At 39.2% G+C, this 27,919-nt stretch overlaps 1 protein-coding gene across 1 annotated transcript in view; it reads right to left on the reverse strand.

Moving 5' to 3' along the window:
- Positions 1-27,919, reverse strand: part of LOC105930465 (FERM domain-containing protein 5) — a 94,600-nt gene that overhangs the window by 18,417 nt on the left and 48,264 nt on the right. Inside the window, exons 2-5 of the mRNA XM_036136487.1 lie at positions 14,880-14,984; positions 11,244-11,286; positions 10,997-11,075; positions 4,017-4,114 (exon numbers count right to left, since the gene is read on the reverse strand). Coding sequence (XP_035992380.1) covers positions 4,017-4,114; positions 10,997-11,075; positions 11,244-11,286; positions 14,880-14,984 — 325 coding nt within the window. The remainder of the gene's footprint in view (positions 1-4,016; positions 4,115-10,996; positions 11,076-11,243; positions 11,287-14,879; positions 14,985-27,919) is intronic.

Genomic DNA, 27,919 nt, shown 5'->3' on the forward strand with positions numbered 1-27,919 from the left:
AATTATGGATATTCAACTTATTGCATTGTCTAAGCCCGGTGTTCCCCGAGGACAAATGAGCAAGCAGCCTGTTGAATGTGACCTGCAGCCAATCAGCAAGTGAAGTGAGGGGAACTCTGGTAGAGTGGGTTGGTTGTGTAAACCAACATTTTCTAGGTGTGTCACACAGTTCTTTTGCACCTCTCTTCAGGGTTGTCAGCATGAATGTTAAAATCTCCCACAATAATTAAACAGTCATAATCAACACGTATCACAGATAGGAGGTCATTAAGATCTTTAAGTTTGATTTGGACTTAGGAGGCCTGTAAACATACAAGAACATGGTTTGTGCCTGGCTCTAGAGCCAAATAATTCACAATTATTAGTGTCTAATTTTCCCAGACACACCTTTTTACATTTTAGTGAATCACTAAACAATGTTGGCACTCCTCCACCTTTCCTTTTCTGTCTTCTCTCACAAAGAACATTGTAGTTTGTAGGCGTTGACTCTATCATAATATGGGCTTCACTTAAATTCATGTAACCATGTTTCTGTTAAAAACATAACATCAAGATTATTGTCAGTAATGAAGTCATTAATTAAAAGTGATTTTCCTGACAGAGTCACTTCCTGCATCATCTTCTTGGGAATTTTTATCTTGGCTGTTGCGGGCTGTGCAGGGCTTATTGTCTGTTTATGCACTTGCTTTACCTTTTCTAAGGACACAGCTGATGGTGCATGGTTCACAGAGAAAAACATGTCGGAAATGAGGCATTTTGCACCTGGTCTACTTAGAGAGACGCCGTCTTTGTTGAAGAGACGTCTTTTCTCCCAGAAAATAATAAAAGTGTTGATGGATTCCGCAGCTCTTGTAGTAGGCCTACATGCTTTTTCCACAAATTTGTTAAGCATCAAAAGTAAAAAAAATAAACTCTCATCTCCACAATAAATGGGTATGCTGAGAAACACTTTGACGTCCAGATCTTCGACTATATTTAGCAGATGAATGTAATCCTCCTTCAGTTCTTCAGATTTTGTTCTGCAAACTTCACCCCAGGCTTCAATGTGTATTATGAGTTTTTTTCACTGTACGCTTTCATGATCTCTACAAGGTCCTTTGAAGTGTCAGACATTAGGTTACAGTCATAAATCATCACTTCTGTGTTCTTCTCGTTACAGAAGTGTTTAACCCCTTTTACAGGTGTTTTTCATAATATTAACGTTTGCGGACCCGTAGCTTGCTTTTCCTCTGGAGGCTTATGAGAAGACCGTTTAGAACAAAGATTCTTGTCATACCTTTGATCGTTGTCAGTAGAAGGATTATTTTCCTGGGTGCCAGGTTGAAGTGATGCAAATCTGTTATGGAGAGGATCTCCAACATTTCCAGTTGGTTCACTCCTGATAACTGCACGTCATTGCTGTTTCCTTTTCCCTGGGACAACGGGAGCATTTGGCTGTAATATTGGACCCAGTTCTCTTTGTCTAGTCGTGGGGTTCTTCCTAGATCCTTTGGCCTGGCTCCCAGGGTGTTCCAAGGTGGGCTGCATTTGGGTTTAATTCCATTTCCATTGGTGATCTGTATGTTAGAGTTACTGGTGTGGTTATCACTTTTCGGAATCACGGGGAGAGTTCTGTTATTCCCTGATCCGTTTACCTCCAAATTTACTTAAAGTTGATGAATTTTCAGATTTTTTTTGTATAAGCTTGTCAAAGTCCTCTGAGGTGAAGGGGGATATTTTGTGCTGATAAGCTGGCATCAGCTGGTCTTTTCTCAGAGTCCAAACGGGAAAAATAAATAAAAATAAAATACGAAAATCCTTGAGTCACTGATCTAAAATAGATTTGTGCAACTTTTCTATACTTTTGGCGAGGAGATAAAAGGTAAATGTGGCAAACGATCCAAGCAAGCAGGGAGCAGAGGAACAAAGTGTCCGTGTAGGTGGAGAGCAGAAGCAAGAGTCATCCAGAAAAGCAGTGGATTCAAAATGCAGAGCTGGCTGGCCCATTAGACAACATAAGCAAGTGTTACAAAATCATAAAAAAATTCACCTTCAATATAATCATATTAAAAGCTAGTTAATACTATTAACTATTAAATATAAAAGCTAGCAGTGATTTAAATGTAAAGCAATGATAAGTTATTATCATTACAGTGAGTCAATTTACTATGACAATGTCATAGATTACTTTGCTGGGAGAAAACCTAGGAACCTAGGAAAGGGCAGTTGTAGGTGAGGTGGAGAAAGTGGTGACATAGTTTATCACTTTAATGGCTGCAGTTATAAAAAGTACCACTAGAGGTCTGTAAAATGTCTCATTGGTACATAGTTCTCCATAAAGTGAAGTTTAATTCAAGGCAATTCAATTTAAATTTAAAAATACTTTAATAACCCCTAGAAAAATGTTATTATGTTGTAACTCATGTTATGGGGTTTCTTCAATAGGTTGTTTTAGATACTGTTGTAGATACAGTAGCAGTCTGTATTACAGTGGATCTGGAGAAGCCTCTGACTGAACATACTCCGTTGTTGTAGTACAACAGTTTGATGAAGAGGATACTCAGTGTTGTCCATAATGTTTTTCGTTTTATGAAGAATCACTCTTTGCGAAGTCATCTCTAGAGGTTCTAGAAGGGTCCCCAGAACAGCCTCTAAGCTTGTTGAGCTTATTTAGGTCAATTGCTTCGACGCTGCTTCCCCAACAAATAATGGCAGAGGAGATCACACTCTCCACAACAGACTTAATGAAGATCTGCAGCTTCTTGATTCCTGAAGTATCCAAGCTTCCTCAGGAAGTCCAGTCTGCGCTGTCCCTTCTTGTAGACAGCTTCACAATTCCACTTCCACTTCAGTGTCCTGGTGAACACCGAGGTATTTATACTCCTCTACCACCTCCACTTCTTCTACCAGTATGGTAATAGTGTTGGTCCTATTCCTGTTTCTCCTGAGATCTACAATCATCTCCTTTGTTTTATCCATGTTCAGAATTAAATACTTGCTTCCACATCGTGCAACAAAGCTGTCCACCAGCTCCCTGTACTCAGCTTCCGGCAGTTGTTTATATTTATTTTATTTTTTCAATAGTAAATAATGTTAATGTAGCTTATGTATTAACATTTGATGTTAATTGTTGCATTAATAATTTATCACTGTCATAATAAGAACAATAATTATTATTATTTGTCCTAAATTCTATTTCTTCGACAATACTGAGAGGCCTAGAATATAATTTTTTGCTTTTACTACCCAAACACTTGTGACTATTTGCTGATAACCTCAGCCAGATTGACTCATATGTCTTGCTAGATACTATATGTGGATGCAGCAAGAGTGTTTGGGTTGGGAAAGAAGCTAAGAGATAAAATGCTGACAGCACATTTTGTTAGTGACTGACTATTTTATAATGTATTCTGACTGCCTGTATTCTAGTAATACAGCATCAGCAAAACCAGTCATTTTTCCCTTTTTTGTAAGGCTATAAAATGTTTGCCAAGTGAGTCATGTTGGTCGTCAAATTGAATCCTCAATTTTTTTTCGGGTGGATAATTATGTCTAAATAGAACTTGTAAAAATTGTCACCGTTTTTTTAGCACATTAACCATCATACATAACTAAGAGTAGAGGAAATCTTCAACACATTTGCACATATTTAAACTGCTGCACGTGTTCTAACGTGTTCTTTATGCTGTGGTGTGCTGGTGCAGCACCAGTAAGAAGAACATCTCCCGACTGAACAGGATCATCAGAAAGGCCATTAGACTGCACAACTCTCAGACCTAGTATACTTGAATTTATAAACGCTGTGTTTTGTTGCCATTTTTATTGTATTTTGATACTTCTTGGTGACTCATTTGTCGAGACGGTGTGAGTGAGAACAGTTGACAGACAATGTAATTTCCTTTGGGAAAATAAAGCAATTGTCTATCATTGTCACATGCGTGGAACACTGTTGGAGAATGTGGCTCTCCAACAACGTAGGATTTTCAGATAAAGATAGAGTTGACAATTTTCATGATAACTGCACCGATTCATCACACCTTGTAATATGTAGGCAGCTAGCAGAGCTGCGTCTGATGTCTTGCAAAGGAGGCGGCCGTGGTAGAGGTCCCGCTTAACCTGCAGGAAGACAAGATATCTGCAGGACAAAAGCAAGAGATGCATGATTTATGTCGTCATTGGTGTCAAATCTACTCTGAACGTTTATGATTTAATAATAAAATATTCTTAGAGAGTTACAGGATGAGAAATTCTGACAAAAGCCATGGATGCTCCTTCAGTGTATCTGAAATATTGGAGCAAAGCTCCTGTATTAACAGTGAATTTGGGTGAAAGCCTGTTTTTAGGTCCCGATTGCAACATCATAGGATTATTTTTTATATTTTTGTTTTTTCCTGGCAAGCTTCATTTATACACCTGAGATTCCTCATGTCTCCAAGCAGCAGAGCAATAAACAGTGTAGCTGTACAAATACTACCGTAAACGTGTCTGTGTGCCCTATGGATTTTCAGCATCTTTAATTTCAGGATCTCTACCGTGCAGTTTGAGGTAATTACCTGTCACACACTAGGATAATGTATGTGTATCTCCTTATGAGCATACCTAATGCGCCGTGCAAATAATAAATGTCTATACAAAACTGGTCGGTGTTAAGTTAGATGTCTTTAAAAGCAACCAAAAAACAGCTGTAAAGTTTAAGTTTGCATTTATCAGCGTCATGATTCGGCGTCTTCGAAAGCTTTCAGTCAGAGCAGATGGGTGGATGGGCTCTTGTCCTTGCCTGCCGTCTGCTCCATCAAGAAGAGCTCAACTGTGAGGAAGAGATTTTATTGCGTGGCAACCATTCGGGGGATGTGCATTTACAGGGATCTGTGCACTTGGTAGTGCTCTGGCTCAGTCTTCACAGCAGTTTGTTTAGCTGTCAGGGATGCCACACGGCCCAGCAATGGAGAGGAGCTCCATGACTCCATGACGGAAATACTTTAATCCACTGCACACAGGCTCACTAAACTGAGTTTAGGATATTCTTTGGATATAACATTATAGATCTGTGATAAATGTGGGATTTTTTTTCCACTTTTAACAAGCTACTCAATAACTAGTAATGAGCAAAAAAATCTTCTTAGTGTTCTAATTAAAGTTTTCAATCTTATCCTGGTTTCTGGAATCAATCTGTAAACAAAATATATAAATATATTTTTGTTTTATTAAGAGCCCAGCTGACAAGTTGTGCTTTTTGATATTTTAATCGAGTGTAAATAAAAGAACAACAAAAAAAGCTATTCTTACATGAAATATCATTCTGCTTTGATCCACCTATCTCAAAGGACAATGTTCTTGATCCAGATCAGTCTAACTTAGGGGGCAGAGATGCTGAGTTAGAGCTGCAGCTTCAGATATGGTCAACCTTGTGCTGCGTAGCTACTGTGCGGGATGTTGATTGTCTAGGATAGACTGTCTTTGTTTTGGTTCATGCCAAGGCCACTATCGAGTATTAAGGAGAGGCGAAAGCGAGGAGGGGCAGAAACAGGCAGACGCAGACTGCAGTGGGACTGTGGGGTGCGATTGTTTTCCATCTATGTGAACTCTGCTCTGTTTCTCAATAAAAGTGCTGGAACTTCATCACTCCACCGTTTCCTTATACAATAACTCTAGGAAGTCAGTTATTGTTTAGAACTCCGACTACACCTTGGCATGTTGATGTGCTTTCTCAGATAGGCAACACGGGCAGGGCACATGGCTGAATTTGCCCATGCAAATGTGTTTATGCCTCTTGTGGCTTTTTTGTGATAGACCAAGAGAAAGTGTTAAATAATTATGGAGGGAAATATGTGATTTTTACTGTTTATATACAAACAAAATCTGAAAAGTGTAGCATGCATTTATATAAAGCCCTTATGAGTCAATGCGTTGTAGAACCACCATTAATTTTACATTTTATATTACGGTAGACATTTTTTTGAAGTGTTTCTCAAACGGCACATCCAAAGAATTTTACAATTCTTTGCAAAATAGCTTAAGCTCAGTCTTGCTGGGTGGAGAGCATCTTTAAAGTCTTAACGCAGATTCTTAATTAAATTTGGGTGTGGGCTTTAACTGGGCCATTCCACTGCAGCTCTGGGTGTACGGGGAATGTTCAGTCCACTCTAAATTCTTCAGCAACATCTAACACATTCCCCACCTTGATTGTTCTGTATTAAGCTCCATCCAGCATCCCATCAACTCTGACAAGCTTTCATGTTCTAACTAAAGAAAAATATCCCCATGGTTCTGCCTCCGCCAAATCTCACTTTGTTGTGTAAAGCATGATATGCAGAGTGAGTTTTCCATCACACAGCGGGTGTTTTGCATGCATGTCAAAGAGTTCAAATTTCTGACAAGAGATCCTTGTTTTATATATTTGCTGTGTCCTCTCCATGGCTTTCTCCTCACAACGACTTCCTCTTTGCCACTCCTTCATGAACGCCATATTTGTGCACTGCACAACTCATAGCTGTCCTTTCAACAGATATACCTCCCAGAGCTGCGGATCTCTTAGCTATTTTATTGATTGAGGCTTTTGATGACCAATCCATCAGTTTAGATGGATGGCCATGTCTTGGCATGTTTGCATCAATCCATCATCAGATGATGGATTAATCAGTGCTGTGTGAGTAGATCAATATTTGGGATATTTTTAAAACCTAACCCTGCTTTTAACTTCTCGGCTACTTTCTCCCTGACCTCTCCCTGTTCACTGATGTTCTATAACAAATCTCTGTCACCTTCACAGAACACCTCTATTAAAATTTTGTAAATTGCACACAGATGAACTGTTACCTGTGAACTAACTTCCGGGAATAAGTGTTTGCACTGTTTTTTTTTTAATGTAGAAGTGTCAGAGCAAAGGGAGGCTGAATATACAATGCATGCCACACTTTTCAGTTTTACATAAAACGTCTTGAAACACATGTGTCAGGATGAGCGGGGAGGAGCATGGCTCCACTGAGACCTGTTAACACCCAAGGGGGGTGAACCTGGGTGTGTACTTTGGCAATAACCCGCTGTCTTCTCTAACCCCCAGCCGGTCGAGGCAGATGACTGTTCACACTGAGCCTGGTTCTGCAGGAGGTTTTTTCTTCCCGTCAACGGGGAAATTTCCTCTCCACTGTCGCTTCATGCATGCTTAGTATGAGGGATTGCTGCCAAGCCATGGACAATGTAGACGACTGTCCACTGTGGCTCTACACTCTTTCAGGAGGAGTGAATGCTGCCTGTCAAGACTCAATGCAATCTACTGGGTTTCCTTAGTTAGGAAGTTTTTGACCAATCTGTGTAGTCTGACTAAATTTGACTTTGGAAAGTGCCTTGAGATGACATGCATCAAGAATTGGCACTATACAAATAAAATTGAATTGAATTAAACTGTAAACTGTATGTGGAGAACTGGACTCTCTGACAGTGGCGTTGAAGAGGAGGAAACTGACAGTTAAGTTGTATAGAGCCACTGTATAACTGTAAAACACTATTTCACTGTGTATACTTTAATTTGAGGTAAATTGGATGTATATAACAATCACCTAAATTGCAACTGATATTTATATTTGTCATATTTCAATCTATTCTTAATGTTATTCTATTTTAGTAGAATTTTCCTTTTGACATTTAGACACATTGTTTCCTCCTTTATCCTGGAGCTTTGTGGCAAAGTTGAATTTCCCTGTGGGGATTAATAAGGTAATTTTAGATTCTTCTATGATTTCCTTTCACTTTGCAGTTATGCACTGTTGGATATGTTGGTATGTTAAATTAAAAATACCAATAAATTACATTGATGTTTGAGGTTTGAGGTTCTACTATGATAAACTTTAAAATATTTAAATAATTTAAAAGGCACCATATGTATATATATATATATATATATATATATATATATATATATATATACACATATGGTGCCTTTTAAATTATTTAAATATTATATATACATATATATATATATATATATATATATATATATATATATATATATATATATATATATATATATGTATATATGTCTGCTTACATGAAAGCAGACATATATCATGTAAGCAGACATATGTCTGCTTACATGATAATAATAATTTCATTTGTTTGTTTCATGAAGCCACAGCAGTAATGTAGAAAGCTATCTGGACCGTGTGGATAAAATGCTTTCTCGTCAGAGAATAACACTTCCTTACACCTTTAAAAAGCCCCATGTTTGGACCATGGCAAAGTCCAAATGGACAAGTTTGTGGCGTGGGAGGAGATGTGGTTCTTTGAAGATGTGTTTTGATCTTTAAGATGCAGTGTTAAAGGTTTTTGGCCTGCAGTCAGTAAGACTTAGGGTCTTAATTTGCGTGACAGATCCGCCTGTGTTTTTCCGGGCACCCTACTGGTTCCTCCAGCTCAATGCGTCTGATGCTTTTTTGGGTCTTCCACTTGACTTTTTTGTTTAAACTCCCTCAGGATGTTTTAGCTCATTTAAAATGACTGCCTTGCTGTGTTCATCCTCAGCATTGATGGAGCACACTGAAAGCCTTTTTGATTTTGCCATCAGGGAGTCATGCCAGCATCGATGTCTAACAAAAAAATAACATGAAAGCCAGATTTATGAGCAAATTTAGACTTTTTAAGGTCAGTGGTCTTAGACTTTTTTATCAGTAATAACAGTTTCTCAAAATTTGCCTCCTCTAGCAAACAGACTTAAATCAGAGGCAACAAGACTTTTGCTCAGTATTTTTCTGAAAACATTTCAACGCCTATCCAGGAGTTTTTGTCAATTTTGGTGGCTCGCATTTGAGGAATCTGTAGTTGGAGCGTTGTAGACAGATGCAAATCAATGACTCACTTGTCACTGTGCTGGTCGTTAGAGACTGTTGCTTAGTGTGGGTGGATCGGTCACTTGAATTCAGATGAGACTGCTGATGTAATCTCTTTGGAATGAGTTTTAAAACCGAGTTGTACACACTGGGGCGTTAGTAGCGTAATCCTCCCCCTTTGTTCAATTCAATTCAATTCAATTTTATTTATATAGCGCCAGTTCATGAAACATGTCATCTCAAGGCACTTTACAAAGTCAACACTTTACAAAGTCAAGTTCAATCATATTATACCTTTGTTCATCTTTTTTTTTTAAGGTTTTTATGGCACTAGTGGCTCGTTTTTCATATAGTGGGCTGACAGGAAAGGGGGTATGAGAGAGGGGAGAGACATGCGGCAAAGGACCACATGTCGAAGTAGAACCTGGGTCTGTGTTTGTTCTCTGTCCAAAGTCTGGACGTCATTGTCATCAAAGGTGTGTCCTTTGCTCTTAAGGAGAAAATGGACTGCTGAATCCTACCCCGAAGTTCTGGCCCTCCTGTGTTCTGCCATGTGTTTATGTATTTATTGTGAATAAAAATGCAGACATTGATCTGTATGTGTAGGCTTCAGGTAATCCTCAGTTTTGAGGCTCCCATCATGCTCAATGTGCACAGCACAGTCCAGAAAGGATAATATATTTTTCTCGAAATCCTCTCTGGTAAACTTGATGTTGCTTTCCACTGAGTTGATGTGTGTGGTGAATGCCTTAACTTCTGGAATCAGACTCCTACATCGGAGAAACCAATTGCACCGCAAGAGCATAGAACTCACTTTTGACAACAATGATGTCCAGATTTTGGACAGAGGGAACATATGGTTCGAAAGAGGAGTGAAAGAGGAGTCAAATGAGAAAAGCCACACTGAACAGAGGGGGGAGATTACGTTACCAACTCCCCAGTGTGTACAACTCAGTCGTAAAACTCATTCTAAAGAGATAAAATGAGTCCCATCATGATTCAGGCGAGCAAGTACTCCACTCACACCAAGCAATAGCTTCTAACGACCAAGGAGATTGATTGGTGAGTCATCGATTTGCATCTGACTTGCAGAGAGAACATTTGCCATCTAATTTCTGGCCAGAGAGAAAACACGTCATATGCAGCAACCATTTCAAGAAGAATGTTTTGAACATGACATGAGAGCGAGGATTTTCGGTAGGTTGTTTTAGTTTTTTATAATTTAGAATTTGCGGGGATATTTGGTTACCGACCAGAGGGGCGGAGGGATATCACATATGATGTGCCTTATTATTTTGTCCATCGTCTGGGCAGAGCTGGTCTGTGTGTTTTAGTCTTTAGCCTAATGTGCAGAGCACCACAACTGTTGCAATGGTTTTCCCTGTGCATCCACCTAAGTCAGAGCTTCAGAAGCGTGGGGAACAATGCCTCTGCCGTCCGCGGACTGTTTCTGTTTTGCGTTATGAGGCGGAGGGATATTTCTGCTGTCGGCTGTAGTGCGGCAGTGTCGCTTGCTTAACAGCGGGTCCTGCTTCGTGATGTCACAAAATGGGAGGTGACAGTACTATTCTTGACCAAGATGGATTCCTCCACATAAACATGATTAAATGAAAATTATTCTTAATTAAAAAAATGTATAATTTATTGCACAGTATGTAGTAGTTTTATATTTAAAGTACTTTCAGCAGTTTGAATTCTGATTTTGACCGGACCTCTCCTTTAAAAACAGCAGCGTTCCAACTACAAGTTCCTCTAGTGAGAGCCACCAGAATTGACAAAGACTCATGGATAGGTGTCAAAAGGTTTTCAGAAAAATTTAAGCCTGTTTGCCGCACAGGCTTAAATCGCACAGGCATGCAGCCTCCTCTACTTTTTTTGTCTTCTGCTCCTGTTGCTTTCGTTTGTTTCTTTTTTTTTATTTAAAGCTCTACTTACAATCCGGTTATGAACCAACAGCAAAAAATGAATAGAATAAAAACAAATAAATAATGTGTTCTTGAGATTTGAGAATTTCGATTTAGACTGCAAATGTATTTACTCTTATTTTTTAGTGGTCTTATGCATAATTATGACTTTTCAGGCACACTGAAGCTTTCATTGATGTGATTTTGGGAAAGAATACTTATTTATAACAGAGATTAGCTACCACCCCCTCCCCCACCCCCACCCTAAGTTTTGCACAATGAGTCTCCTACCTGGTGATTTCCTCTTTGAGAGCAGCTGGGTCTGGTGGATAAAACTTGACACGCAAACACATGGTGAAAGGTGGCTGGGCTGAGAGAAGAGAGCACAAATAATCTATCATTACCTCAATGTCGGTTATCTACCACGTTAAATTTGATTTTATTGGTCTCCTCAACCCTAATACTTTTTTTTTTCTGAGGCTGATATAATTAAAAACGGGAGCATAATCACACCTGGCAAGTTAAATAAAACACTTACACTTCATTTGTTTGGCAATAGACTTTGAAAACTCCAACCAGTGCTGCAAAGACAGAGACACATTATAAGTAAGAAGAGCTGAACTGTTTAAACACAGGCGGCTGCTTAACTTTCATTCTTTACATTAGATTGCTCAGCAGCAGATCATGAATTTTAAGCTAGCTGGAGGCTACAGCAAAATTACTTTTAGTTTTCTGCTTTCTGTTTATGTAGACCTCCTGAAACACAAGCCACTATGCACACAGCAGGTCATATGGAGAACGCAATATAGAAAGTAATTAGATGAGCAAGTCTTTTCATACTGCTGAGCATAATGAGTCAGTAATCAGCAGGGTATTTTATTGTGGAGTTCCTTTTAAAAACAAACATGCGATGCCTTTAATAGCATTTTACTGATCGCCTAAATGCAAAAATCTGTGCTGGCTTATGTGTTAATGGGCAAAGATAAGCCTAAGAGCACAAATGGTGCCGGTTCTTACGAGCTATTAACAGTTCAACAATGCAAAACTAACCGATAATCCGCAACCCTGCAGTTTTAAAAACAACAGCTTATTTTTTAATTTTTTTTATTTTGCTGACTGAAATGTCTAATAATCAAAGGTGATGATCACATGTCAGACAGAAAACAAAACAAGAAAAACAACCCAAATATGTCATGCTGGTATAGGTTGATATCATTAGCTCATGGCAAACATCTTCTGCCTTTTCCAGTCCATTCATCTGGGAGTGGTATAACTCCAAGTGCACCAATAGCTGAGTACACTGGTGTGCAGGGTTTGTTTCTGGATCAGCGATTATCGTCGTGTTGCTCTGACCCCCGTCGTTATGAAGTGCTTCGAGAGGTTGCTCCTGCAACACATCAAGGATGCCATCCCTGCTGGCCTGGGCAGCCTGCGGTTCGCCTACAGGGAGAATCGCTCCACGGAGGATCCTGTCTGGTTGGCATTTCACATGGCTCTGACTCATCTGCAGCATCCTAACACCTATGTTAGGACGCTATTTGTGTACTTCAGCTCAGCATTCAACAACATGCTCCGAGACATGCTGGCTCTGAAGCTCCACAACCTAGGATTCTCTGGACTTCTCTGCTCCTGGATCAGCAACTTCCTCACCAACAGGCCCCAGGTGGCTCCTCGGCATTCACATCTCCTCCAACCTCTCCTGGACTGTGAACACCTCCTACTTGGTGAAGAAGGCCCAACAACGGCTCTTCTTTCTCAGGAAACTGGACTTTCCACTAAGATGCTAAAAACTTCTAGAGAGCCACTATAGAAAGTGTTTTATGTCTCAGCATAACTGTGTGATACTGGAGCTGCACAATGCAGGACAGGAAGGAATTAGCACGAGTGGCGAGAACAGCAAAGGCAAGCGCCTTTACTTGTCCATAAAAGCCTTGGAAAGCAAAATTAATCCTTCCATCTACAGTATTTAGTTTCCTCTCATATTATCTTCCAAGCTCTATGCTCGTTTCTGCTCCTTCTCACTTGTCCTCGTCATTTCAAGCTTCTTTTTCCTCCACTCGCCTGTCCTGCCCTGTTGAGGCCATGTTGTTCTCCTCAGATATCAAAGGATTACACCACCAGGAAGTCCAGAGAAGGGCCAGAGCCAGACGCATCTTTACTGATCCAACCTACCCAGGCAATGCACTGTTTGACCCACCTCTGTCAGGTAAACGTTTCAGAAGCATAAAATCCAGAATTAATTAAACTCAGAAACAGCTTCTTTCCAAGAGCTGTGAGGGCTGTCGTCCCCTGCTGAGAAGCTTTGGTGGATCATCTTACAATCACGCTGCTGCTAATGCCTATTTGCACACACTTATTCTCAGGAATATCGCATTGCACTTTTCTGTAAATTAAGCCTCAAGATCACAGCACAAAAATTACTTCATTGCAACAAATTCATTGAAGGAGGAATTAATCCATGGAACGTGGTTCATATCTTTTGCAAAGGGACTGATATCAGACCTCTTGGACTCTGATACAACGTTGCATGCTTTACTGTAAAAAAAGAAAATAAAAGGAAAAAAAAACTCTGTGTCATGTTATCTGTGTACATCATAAGCTTGTGTGTGCCTCGAAGGAAATTTCAGCATGGCAACAGATGGTGACCATAAAATATTCTTGATTCATACAGGTATCCTTGAACCCCCCCCCCCCCAAAAAAAAATAAAAAAAAATTCTATGTTGTCATATTCACTCAGTTTTCGCTGTGTTGTGGTTGAATGAAAAGCTACCCATGAAATGATCAGGTGACTCATACACCTTGATACCAGTGTTGTTCAGGTTGAAAATAACAGCACTGAAACAAAAAAATTGTCGCATGCAAAATATAAATGTCTCAAATTTGTTGATATACAGTCATGTTCAATGAGTTAGACTATTATTGAAAAGATTATGTATTTCCATAACTCAAATTATTAAGGGATTAACAGACAGGTGGTGTTTTAAAACCTTTATTTCTGTTAATTATGGTTTTTACCACCTCCAGCTCGTACCAAACCCAACATTTAAGATTAGATTATTGCATCAGACCAATAAAAACACAAATTGTTTCATGCAGAAATGGGGGATTAATGAAGAATATTTTTAATACCTGCTTCGAGGTTGTTGTTTATTCAAAGAAACATTTAATCTGACAAACAAGACTCTTAGAAATGCACTTTCTAATTTATTGGATATGACTGTGGTGTTTGCTTGCGTCACTTGTAATTTTATGTGGCTGAAGTTTTTTCAACTGAATGTCCCACTTTAAGCCGGCATGTAAGTTTCTCTCTCTTTCTGGAACCCCACTGCTATTAAAGTGAAATATCATTAGAGACCAAGAATGTTAGCAACATTTGTTCTGATCTGTTTTTTTTTTATATATATAGGTCTTTAAAAAGCTTCCATTCTATATTCCGTCCTGTATAGAAACTGAAAGATCAACAGTACAGGAAAATATTTCCCGATCTAATGGAAAACAGTGGAACGTTACATTTTTACACAATTTCAAACAAAGGGAATTAAAAACATAGAAACCTTGAAGAAAAGAAAAATCAGGAAAATAAAACACCCTAAAATAGAAAACCTTGCCAAATTATTTGCCATTTGCATCAACACAGACAACATTGTGCAAGAACAAAATAAAATAGAAAAACACAAAAATAGGTAGAGGAGTCCTTAATATCTTTTACAACACAGTAGAGAACTAAACTGAATCTCTCATTCACAAATTGAAAACATAGCTTTATATTTGTAAGTAAATTGTTAATTTAGATACAAGTCTTGCTAAAACTAAATGTAATGTGTCAGTCTTTTTATGTTTAGCACCAACGGACGTTACTCAAAGTAACTTGAATCTCTTTTTATTCAGACAGATGCAAGTTTAGACCCTGCGTACAAGGGCACTCTATTCAAGGGTGCTTACAAGCTATTTCTTTTTTCAAAATACCAGTGGCTTATTCCATTTTGCACACAAAATTAGAACTTTCTGATAGACGGCAAACAGACATTGTAGGTGGAGACTTTTCTATTGCTCTAAGCTGTGTCTTTGGTCAATCTGAATTGTTTAGGTTGCAAAAGCGTAGATAGGTAGGCTTGTTTTGAATCATTTTTAGTATTTCATTTGCAGAAATAACAAAAATAGATTAATACTTACTCTCTGTTTGTCTGGATCAACATATCTGATGCCAAAGTAGTCTTTCTCTAGAAGGTTAAGGTGGTGGCAGATGAGGTCAAATAAGTACTGTCCTTTGGCGTCCCGCTGAAAGAGAGAGTTAAAAAATTAATAAGCTGTTTTTCCTTAATGAAGGACATTGTCAAGAAACTCTGAAAGTTTAAATAAATTTTATTCAGACACCAAAGAAAGTGATGGGAGTTTTCTCCAGCTGTATAAAGCATGGAGTAACACAGCGCTATCCCTCCCACACCTGTTGCTGCACAGCGCTAGTCAACTGGCAGAAAGAAGGCTTTTACACTTTCCCTCGCTAACAAGAAGCAGAAATACAGCTTTTTGTAAATATTTCTGGTTGAAAGATGGTGAAGAGTCATTGTGTTGAAACTAAAGGAGTGCCATTGGTAGTTCTTTCCAACATTGCTTTAAAACTACAGCTGGCATGCTAACTGTAGCCACCCGAGCTAATTAGTCAGATTTCATCACTAATTAATCAGCTAATATAAACTCCTCTATCAAGAGCAGAACAGCAGAAAGGTATGTTATAAATGATCATTTACAGCCCCATCTGAGCCCAACTTACCCTCATGTAATTTTACACATTCAGTAAAAAAAAGAAAAGCATTACATGTCCATAGAATTAGTGGTGCACACATTACACTTAGAGTGAAAATCGAAATTCTGGCATTCACCATTATAAAATGAAAACCCTCCAAAAACAAATCAATGTCATAATTTCCGTGTGATTTCTTACTTTCTCAATGGGATTAGATAAGTTATTTATTTTTTGAATGCCTGAGAAGTCCAAATGGCCACCAGAAAGCACTTTAATATTTCACTACCCTCAAGGGAGATATGTACGGGCTATCAAATATTCATATCGAGGCTGCAGCCATCTGCGAAGGCTCGAAGAATTTTCTGCTCCAGTGAAAGACCTGGGAAAGCAGTGAGACAAGGTGCAGGCAAAGAAAAGGGCAGGCTGAAGAGGAGAGGAAGTGCTTGTCATGCAATAAATGCTGCCCAGTCACCTGATTCTTGCGCTATCTGAATATTCATTGTGCTTAAGCTCAGCAGAGACAGATGGTAGAGGATCCTGGTGTCTTCAATTTAAAAATTAAAATCAGAAATAAAAACTGCAGGATTATGCAAAAGCCATGATAGGCAATGACATTTTTCTTTTTTGAAGGACTCATTCTGTAAGTTTGACGTTTTTTTTTTTAGTCATGACCTCAGAAGCGTTGACTTGCCTTAACCGATAAAACCATGAATTATGGTTTCTGCTATAAAATCCGGACCTTAAGTTTCTGACCTGAAGCCCAAGCTCAGTTTGATTAGAGATAGCACATAGATCCATAAAACATCAGAACCTCCACTTCTAAGTGGCTCATAAAAGGGAATATTTTGGAGCAGTCTAGAGTAAATCTGGATTTAAATCTGTTTGAGCTCTTATGGCATCACCCTGATCTGGCTGAAAGTGGCGCTATACATCAGAACACAACATTTACTTTTTAGCTAAGTTAAACATTGTCTGTATTCATTAAATTTATTTTTTATGTAAATCTGACCTGAAGCAGTAACTCATAAGGTACGTTTTGTACTGTTTTAATATGTCTTCTCTTTTACTAGCTCAGTTGTTTATCATTGCAACTTAACCATGCCTGATGAGTGCATGCATATTCAATCTCTTCTTTTTTACAAATATGATACATCTTCAGTTTCAGCAGAGGTAAAGGACAGTAGATAATGTCCCAGTCTGTCCTTTGCAAGAGACAGTGTGTTCTCATAAGCGGAAGAAACTGCACAGTCAGAAGAACTGAATGCCGTTATGTGAGAATGAGAAGAGAAAGAGATGGGTGAGAACGAAAACAGCGAAGAACTACTGTGAGACACTGATCATTATGTTTCATTACAGAATGGCACAGAACTACGTTTAGAAATCATTTTTACTATTGCATATAGAAATGGGTCATTTAAAACCGTCAAACTCTATAATGGAGTCAGTCCATGATTTTATTTAGATTAGATCTAAACACAAACTTCTCAGATGTTAAGGTTTAACGTTGTCAGGGTTGGCTGAAATGTGAGTTACTGCTGCATTATGGTGACATTGTCAAATTGAAGTTATTCATATTCCTAGCAGCCACACCATGGGAAGGTTTGCATTTAAATAAAAGCAAACTATATATATATTACTGAAAAATTCAGTTAGTTTGGTAACTAATTTTCATAAATGAAACATTCTATGTTGATGAGTAACACACAAATGCTTTATTATTGTTAACTTTGATGATTTTCCTCTTACAACTGTACCAGAGCAAAAAAAGGAGGAGAAACAGGCAGTTACTTTAGAAGAGCTGGATCCAGTTTCCAGTTGAGATCTGATGTGTTTTCAAAGTGTCCCTTTAATTTTTTTCAGCAGTGTATATTTAAACATTTTATTTTAAAGGGACAGTTTCTAGGTGACTTGTGGAACAGATCCTTCAGTGCAAAGACAGTACTCTGAATAAACCAGATTGTCGACGTACAGCCCGGGCTCAAACTCCACTTCTTGTGTTAGTCAGCTCTACTTTATTCTCTCTTTTTTCTCTTCTCTGGATATTTATAAGACACATGTATAACGTATAACCCCAGGACATGCTGAAATCTGCCACACTGGTTGAAATATGTGTAATATGTTCTTGTTGAATTATGCCACCCTCGTAAACTATTTCACTGTGTTGGTTGACATAGCAGTGATTCTGCCTCTAATATTTGCTTTCCCTCCAGTCAGTTTCCTGTCAGACTTTCTCAGAACATCATTACATCCTCCCTGGCACTAACTTTAAAGTGTATATGAGACACTTAAAAAGCTTTCTTCAAGAACTAAATGTGATTCTGTACAATATACACCAACATTTATACATGGATGGAAGGAGCATTCCTTAGAGTACTACTATGAAAACAATTTACTACTAATGGCTGGACATTGACGTCAGGCTTTGCTATGATGAGAGATCTTTGGTAGTAAGAGGAACATATTAAGTTGGCATAGATCAAGATAAAGCTGCTAAAAACCATGACCCTAGACTGAAGTCAAGAAGTATGTCAACCAAGACAGCCTCATCAATGGCCACCTTCTCGTGGCAAATCCCACCCAGGCCTGTTGCTCTGCTGCAAGGGACCTTTTTAATCACCTCTGTCATGGTTGTGAATTTTCCATTTCACCGTGAACAGACAAAGGAGATCCTCCAGGTTTTCTTTCCACAACCCAAGAAAACAAACAAACTGTAAAATGGTGCTTTACTGAAGTACCAACTTCTTACACATCCATCATCTCTTGTCTGTCTCTCTGTAATTTTATTGGCTTTTAAAGTGACGGGGATTCACCAAGGCTTATGTAACCAGGTAGTTCAGCAGGCTTTAGTCAATTTCTTTAACTGAACACAACAACTCAAGAGCTACCTAAAGCACCCTCATATTCCCTCAAACGTCTTTCTCCAAAGTCACATGCTGACTGCAACTGGCAAGTGCTTTACGAAACAGACTTCATTTTAATGAGAAATATCTCTAATCTTTACTTTCTGAAGATTTTGAGCATTTTGCAGTGGCGCACCAACCCATTCTCTCTCTGTCTACTTTATTATTAGTCGTATCACTTTTTTATGATTAGAACTTTAATGTTTTTCCAAATTAAACAGAACATATAAAAAACAATGCCAATGCAGACACAGTAAATAAAAGCTTGTCATAGCTATGACAGCACAGGAGGTAGCTACATATTATCAGAACTAAAAAAAAGTAGAAAAAAATATATGAACTAATAAGTAAATAGTGATTTAGAAATAACATAAAATGAGCATTACCACATTAATACAAATAAGTGTATTAATCGTGCACTCATAAAACACTATTGGTAAATTAAAGCTAACATAAACTGGACAGAGGTTATGTCAAGTGCCAGGATGGCTTGGAGTCTTATTAATTGCTTCTAGATAAAATTGTTGGAGAATTCAGTGTTCAATTTGGAGCAAATACTGACCATATTTGAGATTGTACTCCTCTATTTTATCAAGCAGTCTATAAAACCACCTCTTAAAGGAGGCCTGCTGCCCAGGAAAGATTTGCCACAAGAACATTGAAAACATGTGCTTCCACCCTGAAATACGTCCACTCAGTCAGACACAGCCAGATAAGATCACCCTGAATACACAAATTGGGAGGAAAGGGGCCGGTACCTGTTTTTATGGTGATGTGTATATCTGACCAGAATTGTTGATTTTCTGAGCAGCTCCTGAGCAAGTGCTCCAAGGTATCACACTCATCATAACACCTCAGATTCTCACTGCATTATTTATCATATAGCTGGTTAAAACTGAATTTGATAAACTCTATGGTGCAATACATGGGATGACATCTGACCCCATGTCATTTTTGCAGATCCTCTTTATATTTGCATCAAACACTGGTGAAAGAGCTAGAGTTCAACCAACACAACCCCCGTCTAAACTCATCATGCTCCGTTGTGCCAAGCTGTGCCCCGACCAGACTGTTCCCGGGACGCAGTGGCCTGACCCACTATCTCCTCTGTCAGTGTGTCTATATGTCACTGTCACGACATCCACCCTGACTCACCAGGACCGGCATGCTGACCAGCCCGGCAGCAAAAATAGACACGCACGCGTTGCATTCTCTCACTGACTCACTTTGATACACGCACAAAAAAGATGAGATTCCTCTTTTTTTTTGTCATAAAGGTCAGTGGTACACCTGTGAAACTGTCACATTAAGAACCTTATCAGGCTATACGCCTCCTTCTTTTTTTCTTTCTGTTTTACTTCACAAGCATTCCATATTACTCACAGTATTACACAAATTAATGTGTGCGTCTGTACTTTCTGGGGCATGTGAGAATGAGAGTTATTAATGACCCACACCCATGCTGGTAGCTCTGAAACAACAAAGAGTCAGGGTGATTTATCTCCGTTTAGTACTTTAGCAAACAAATGCAGGGGAATAAAATGTATCTGCAACACCCATTAATAAAGAAAATTGAAGTCCCAAGCACAGATTTAGTCTCTCCTAATGTCTGACTTAAGCGATTTTTAAAGTAACAGGATGCAAAAGCGCATTTGCTTTTTGTGATTGACTGAGATGCGTTTACTTCACATTTGACATAAGACTCAATAACAATCTTCTGATTCTAGATTTTTGCTCTGCTCTAATGTGTAGCATTCACAGTTTAGTTCTGCTCATCAATCTGGGACTTGCTCATTCAGCAGAACTTTCTGAGCTGATTTGGCAAAGCGACACCATAGTGCCCGCCTACCAATGGTAGGTTTTAGTCAAATCATGGTATCAAATGAAAACATAAGCAGCAGACATCATAAGAAACCACCACAAGTTAAGCTAATCAAGGCACTTGCTGTTCTTCTTTCAGAGGAAATCGTTGATTCTGACAAAAGAGATGTGATAGCAGCCGCTACGCGTGCGTCCTCCTGCACTGCCATGTTTATTTTGGTTTGCCTGTGGGCTCGGCAACTCTTGCTTTCATCAGAGCTGTCTGTGCCGCTTTAAACTGTAATACTGCAACATGATTGGCCAACCTGTGCTGGGTCGGTTCTAGAACGAGTGGGACAAGATGGATTCTCGTGTGTTTGTGAACGCACGCATATAGTGAGAATTCAGCTTGCAGGCAAGGTTACTGCATTACAACAGCAATACTCTTCTTTGTAGTTTACCAAAGTAAGAACTTATTTCATGCAATATGTAACACTAAGATTGAAGCACATTTTCTATCTTGACTTGAAGGACTAGCACTAATCAGCAGGGCACCTCCCCACAGGCATGAATGCAGGAAGTGTCTTGCATGCCAATAAGGCACGCTGAATATCAGTGAGCTGACCAGGCACCATTGGGACACAAAAGCAGGATCAGAGGCAGAAACACTATTGATCTGTGGATAAGTGTTCTTCAACATCCTTATAAACTTTAATCTCAGAGCGAAGCTGCAATGTACTGCTGGTGACAGCGAGGAAAACTAAATGCTGCAAGTTAAAGCAACGTTGTATTATATTTGAGTAGGTAAACTGCAGATCTTTAATATGGTTTCCAGTCATCTAATTTCAGTGTGGATTTCTTCTTGCACCGTTTTCTCTTTCTCAGGTTTTATTACTTTTAGGAAATAATTAGATTGGTGCTGTTTTTGGATTAAAATCCCTTTATCACAAAAGCATTTTAAAACAGCCTGCTATTGAGACAACTATCCCTTTTCAAGCATTTAAAATAAACTGTGCAGTGGGACTAAATGCAACAGAATTCCTTACACTGGCAGTAAATTATTAAAACTGCAAAATTATAAAAAAGACCTGGAATTGGTTGGAATTGGTCCAACAACCAAACGGTGTCCCTTTGTACCATGATGAAAGGAACAAGTGGTCAAAAGGAAACTTACAAGTTTGTAAGATGTCTCTCTAGGAACACCTAAAATTGTATTTCAACATGAAAATGTTCTGTACGTATCTGTTTTGTACAAGTATCCTTCATAAAATAAAAGTAGTAGTACTTCCATTAGTAAGTGTGCAAGTGGCAGCAGTGATTATACGAGCCACACCGACTCAGGGGTTAATGAGATTATTGTAGGCCTGTCAAAGGGAGAGGAATGTATTAAACAAGCGGGGCCCCATAAGTGCTTTATAGAAGCAGGCACGGTGTTTCATCACTGCTGTAATAAAAGTGATAAACGGGGAGATGGAAATAACCCAGACCTTGGCCAAATGATCACCGTGGTCCTTAGCGGAGCGTCCACGGCAGCACGCCACGCTCTCAGCCTTGCCAGGCTTTGCGTTAGATTAATTATTGAGAGGGTTTCCATATCAGCTTGGGAAACACCACATCAATAAATGATGGTGTCATTTTAAGCTAGAGGATGGAAATTGCAACAACTGAGTAAATGCTCCTAAAGGCCACAGGTAGTGCCTCATAAGAGTTTTATTTAAGTATGCGGGGGTTTTGTTTTGTTTAGTTTTTTTGGGTTTGTAGTCACACATCACATAACTCTAAGCCTCTTCCTAGCATGTAATGTAGTGGAAAAATGTTGTTGGTGGCCTAAACATTGAATTGGATGGATATCTCAGTGCTCCACTGCATGATCTCTATGCTGATTTTCTTCATTCTTAAAGTTGTTGCCTCAAGGCTGCGCTCAGAAAATCCTGTAAATGGCTTACTATAATCTTGTGATATGGTAATGTATCTTTTCCACACTCTGAATAAACAAAGTGAAAGACTGTACAGTCTGGATCTTACTGCCAGTGCAATGCATTTTAGGATTATAAAATGCATTTGCTAAACAGGCTTCCCGTGGCAGTAGAGGGAAATTATCAAACAAATATACGGTAATTTGTGTAGCGAAAAATAACTTTCCTCATAAAATTTAACAGAGGGAAGCAGTTTGATGGTAATAAAGTACCCTGATGAATTTCATCCTGTCTCTGCATCCAAGATATGACCCCCTTCTCAGCCAATCGGCTGTCAGCATAAAATTGCAAAGAAACTAGTGTGAATGAACATTACGTCATGGTGCGGTAATTACATATACTTAGAATGGTACAAGCCAAATAGATTGTCGTGGAATTAGCTCATAACCCATGGGTGAACTCAGGGTGAAACTTTATAATTTTTCAAATGAGCATAGTTGCTCTAAATGCACAAAATTATTTAACTTGTGCACAAAAACAGACATAAATTCATACAACCCACCAAGGCTACTCAGACCACTGGCTCACCTTGGAAAAAAAAGGGGGGCAAAAATTATTGGTATTGGCAAACACTGATAAAGATTCTTCATCCCCAACCTGTTTTTGGTCTATAGTCAGGAGTTACATCCGTAATATCAACACGTTCAACTGTAACTTGACCGAAAAATGTTACAAGCAGCATTATCAAAGCAGTCAGTAAAAAGAAGCTAGAGATAGCCTTCTACTTCAGGATACAGTGCTGCATGAAATCAGCAGGAGTGGGGTGTCAATTGTAGATCCCTCTGTTGAGTGAGCTATACCTTCAGATTTAGATGTAAGAGCTTCCTTTTCTGCACATGATAAAATGTCAGTCACTGTCAAGAAAAGAAAGACATTTAGTGACTGGACTGTCTCATATTTCAATAATGAGTGACTTGTCATAGTGATACAATGCAGTTGTGGTAGCCTTTGAGGCTACTAAGTTGAAATGCATATACACATGCACAAATTATTGGGAAATTTGAGTTTGAGTTTGGTGAACCATGTCTTTTTTGTAACGATGCTCTTGGCTAATAATCACACCATTCAAAAGCCGGTTTGTTTTTACCTTTGATGTTGCCACATATAAGAAAAAAAACATTTGTGGGTTGAGCCACAGAGTTTAATGTGTGGGCAGCACCAGTGAAAAACCTCCCAATTCCTCACCACCAAACAGCTTATTCTGTTTGGGAGAACAAACCATTTCTTGGAACATTTGTTGGATTGGATGATTAAAGTTTGAAGAAACAAGACATAGTGGCAACTTAACTACAGCAGCCTGGATGCTCCTCTTTGTGCTGACTATCAGCAGAGTTTGGTCCTTGAGACTAGAGATATGGGTTTCTTCCTGGTGGAGGAGTTTTATTTAGATATATCTCTAATTCGGATTTTCTTCAATGATGATAAGCCGTGTTTTTCCAATACGAAATACCCTCCCATATCGTCACACTCTCTTCATCAAAATCCATTTGTCAGTGGCAAATAGCTTTGGGAATTTTCTTAATTAGCACAACCTGATCAACTGGACTGAACTTTGATATTCCCTGACAGAGTTGCCCTATTAACATCTCCTCATATCTATCTGAATTTTGATGTCCCCGAACAATCAGAAGCTCCACTGAGGGAAAATTATCCTGATTGGGCCTCCTCCACTGTCCTATGTGTGTATCTCCAGTTGGATATCCTGGTCATGTTGGTAGCATTGAAAGGTTATTTGTTTTCTGTTATCTTAACAGTCCATCTGAGCCTACAGCTCAGCGCTGGTATATATTTCTTATGGTCTATTGATTTGTTTTGTCCCAACCCCTTCTGGACCTAATGACAAACATTTTTTTGCGATTGCTATCGGTGTAGGTGCCTGACGGAAAATTATACAAAAGCCATGTTTTTGCTTTGATTTAGACTTTTTAAGGCTAAATGTCTGAAACTTTTGATCAGCTACTGAACAGTCAGAGTTCAACATAATTTTTTTTAATAAGTTACCTGCTCAATCTTTTTTCCTCTTGCTCCTTTTTCTTGTTTTGCACCTTGAAGCTATGCTTATAACCTGGGTATGATCAAGCATTCCATAACCAAAAACGTGTCCCTTTTTCCCCCAGTCTTAAGATTTTAATCGGGTGTTTTTCCTGTTAAAGTCAATACCATTTTCTCAGATGACATACTAGAAGTGACTGAAGATCCACCAGAACCGTCAGAACCTGTTTCATCTGATTGGATATGTTGGCTACATGAATGTCTGGTTTATTTTGCATCTAACAGAGAATATTCTCTGTGACACTCTGTTATGTAACAACTGTGTTACACCATGAACCTCTCAGATCTAAGAGTAATTTATTGTATCAGAAAAGCCATATGTGGCGATCCATTCATTTTAGCATAATTGTGATTTGCCAAATACCTCTTTTCAAACAAGATTTCCGTAAACAAATAAGTAAATAAAGAATGAACAGTTCTTTCTTTGGTCCCCAGAGCAGATGATATGAGAGCTTAGCTCTTGCAAAGTGGCAGGAATTAAAGGTTTGGCTAACTAGAGTAAACACCCGGAGTCACTTTTACCAACAATTACTATGCTTTTTCAACCCTATCATGGCAGTTTATTTAAGAGGATAGGGGGTACTGCTAATATATAGATGCTATTACTTGGATGATTGAACGCTTGACTCACTGTGAAAATCTAAATTATAAGGTTCACAGCCTGAAATAGTCTTGCAGATCTGCATGTAAAGAATACATACCACCAAACACTCAACAGAAAGCATGCTGCATACAAATGAGACAAGGTGTCAACATATAGCTTTATAATTTGAAAATGTACTCTTCTGTCTCCCTGAAAAGACCTTGGCTGCACTGTACAACACACCCTTTGAAGGGTTGGAAGACAGAGCTTGTGTACTGACACCGTGTTTGTTCTTTAGAGAGAGAAAAGAGACGATACTGTTGCCCTGACCGAGCAGTCAGCAGGTCAAACGTGTTACTGATCATTGCCGTGATAGAAGAAGGCGCCCTGAATCTGCTGTGCCTGCATCCGCTTAAGGATTCAAGAGGACAATGGGTGGTTCAGAGCTCACGTGCAGCACAAACTTGGGATCAGCTATCCCACAAGCCAGGCACTTACAGTGTATAGGTGAGAGCATGCATTCACATGTTCTATTGTTATACCCCACAAAAGGCTTTTTCATTATGTTTTTTCACAGCACCCGAAAACACCAAGAGCACTCTTGTGCTTTGAATGAATTGGTTTATTTCCTTTGGGGTCAATACAAGCACCAGTGTGCAGCTCTAACACATGCAGCCAGAGTGATTTTGTGTGTGGAAAAGTGAGCAAGAGCAGCAGCAGAACAGCTTCTTTCTGTACTGATTTGTTGACAGGGGCAGCTGAGCATCTCTCTGTAACCAGCACAGGATTATGGAAAACTGAATTAACACTAATACACATCATATTTGCTAGAAGAAGCAAACAGTGCAGCAGTAAACTATACAACTCAGCCTAACATCCAGTATGGAACACCTCAAAAATCATATTTACCCCAGCAATCTTCAGATATTTACTGTAAGTGATCTGACTTGCAGTTATACTCATCAGTGTGAATGGATATGATCACATAAAGCTACGGTGCTTTGCTTAAGTATTAATTTCTCTTGAACTTCTCTGCATTTTGTTAAGTGATATAATGTAATATTTCAGACCAAAGTAGTAAAGTGCCTTAAGAAAAATAGTTGTTCCAGACTAGCCTTGTTTTACGTATTGATCAAAATAGGCTAAAAAATGTAAAACACCTAGAGTATGTACATCGTTTTTGCGACCCATCCTTACTGGCCGACTCGTTATTATCACAGATTCAAAACTGCAACTGCAGTGTTGTCACCAAACTGGACTATGGTGTTGGTGGAGTCAATGTGTGAATACAGAATAGAGAATAGGGCTGAGGACACACCCCTGGGGTGTCCCGTGTTCAGGATGAGGGCTGATTATGTGTGCTTTCCCATCCAGATAGTCTGTGGTCTGTCCCTGAGGAAATCCAACATCCACCTCCGCAGTAGGGTGACCAGGGGCTTCATGTATGAAATAGTGCACAGCTCTCAAACTAAACGTTGCCAGTACGGAAAAATCCTGAAATTTGTGGTGGACAAAAATAATTCATATGTACAAACCCGTGCATAGACGGGTCGCCGCATGCGTTGTCTTGATTAATCCCAATTTGGGTACCTAGTGCCACCCTTGCCCCTAATTACAAGTACAAATCAATAACAAACATCTGGAAGTCATCCACCATGCATCCAAATAACTATTGTAACCAAGTAACGGAACTGTCAGACAGTTACAGCGACATTATAGGGATATATGTAGTCCATGACAGCAAGCTAATAGCTTCTTGAGTGACATCAGCGACTCAATTAAAAAAAGGTCTGAAAAATATAAAGTTTGTCTGATTGTACCCATTTTGTTCTACAATGTTTATCAAACTAAAACTACGTTGTCCAGCTGTTGCATCGAGCTGTCCCCACACACACTATGTGAAGGACTTTACATATTTAAGACGAGTCAAGATGTTATATAAAAGATAAGAGTGAGCAATCACGCACAGAGCCTGCTCTTATTTTGTTCCAGACACAACTATTATAATGAGAATAATTATAATTACGGTAGTATAGAAGAGTCCTGAGTGCAGTCATAGCTCTGATTTCATTTGGAAATCAGCTCCTCGTGGCAAATGAGAGCCATCATTCAGGGGAATTTTATGTATCTGAACAACGTATGGATGATGTAGCCCTAGGGGGTAGGATTGGGACAGTTGAGTGAGGTTAGCTACCCGACCTGCCAGTGAGCTCCCTCAGAAAATCTCTGGTTGCAAAGACTGCAGCAGAGTTAAGTTGAAATGGCACAGTTGACGCACGGCGACTCACGGTTCTTCTTAGTGTCCCTGTTCCGCGTTTCCCAGTAACGCTGGGGCCAGTTCGAAAATAATTGCCCTGGGCAATCTGAACCAGTTAATAAACCACTCATCATCATGCGCCAGCATGTCAGCAGGATCTCTGAACACAAGCTCCCTCTCCATTTTTCCATTGGCGATGTCCTCCTGCAGTACCACCGCTCCAAAATTTAGTGCAGCTTTATGCAGCTATTTGTGGACATGTGTGATGGCCTCCACCTTCGAAGTCGAAGTACTTAGGAATTAATCTGCTGATCAGTGAGAATGAAAAGGCTCGTTAGATGATTCACATGCATTTCATACGCCTCAGAGCTCAGACTATTTACATCTCCATGTGACAAAACCGAGGATTATTCACAGCTCACATCTGACTGAGGTCGTTTCCATCATTTTCATGTGTGTTATTTTATTGAATGGGGCTAAACATGATTATATTTCTTTGTACAGGTTTATACTATAAAAGCTCCAACTCAAAAGAACTTTGGGATGCGATGCTCCTGGGTTAAATAAAACGGTTATATTTCAGTGAATTTGGGTGACTTTTAGTAACCTGACTCCGCCAGATGGATTTGCTCCGCATATCCATCTGGAAACCTTCCGTTAAAGTAATTTTGGGAAGGGGCGAAAATACTGGTTAGCTGATTGGCCTATGTTGGTGATAGATGGGCCAAATAAACCAATCAGATCAACAAAGCATATGACGTACTAACAGCGACGACGAAAACACAACCACAAGCTCTTGCCGAAACCAGTCGGGAGAAGAGCAAAAACCTCTTTTCCTCTGAGAAAAGCCTCCAGAGCAGTGTTTTGCTCTTGTTTCAGTAAAGAAATACTCTGTAATTCC

The sequence above is a fragment of the Fundulus heteroclitus genome, chromosome 4 (assembly GCF_011125445.2).
Source record: "Fundulus heteroclitus isolate FHET01 chromosome 4, MU-UCD_Fhet_4.1, whole genome shotgun sequence".
NCBI lineage: Eukaryota > Metazoa > Chordata > Actinopteri > Cyprinodontiformes > Fundulidae > Fundulus > Fundulus heteroclitus.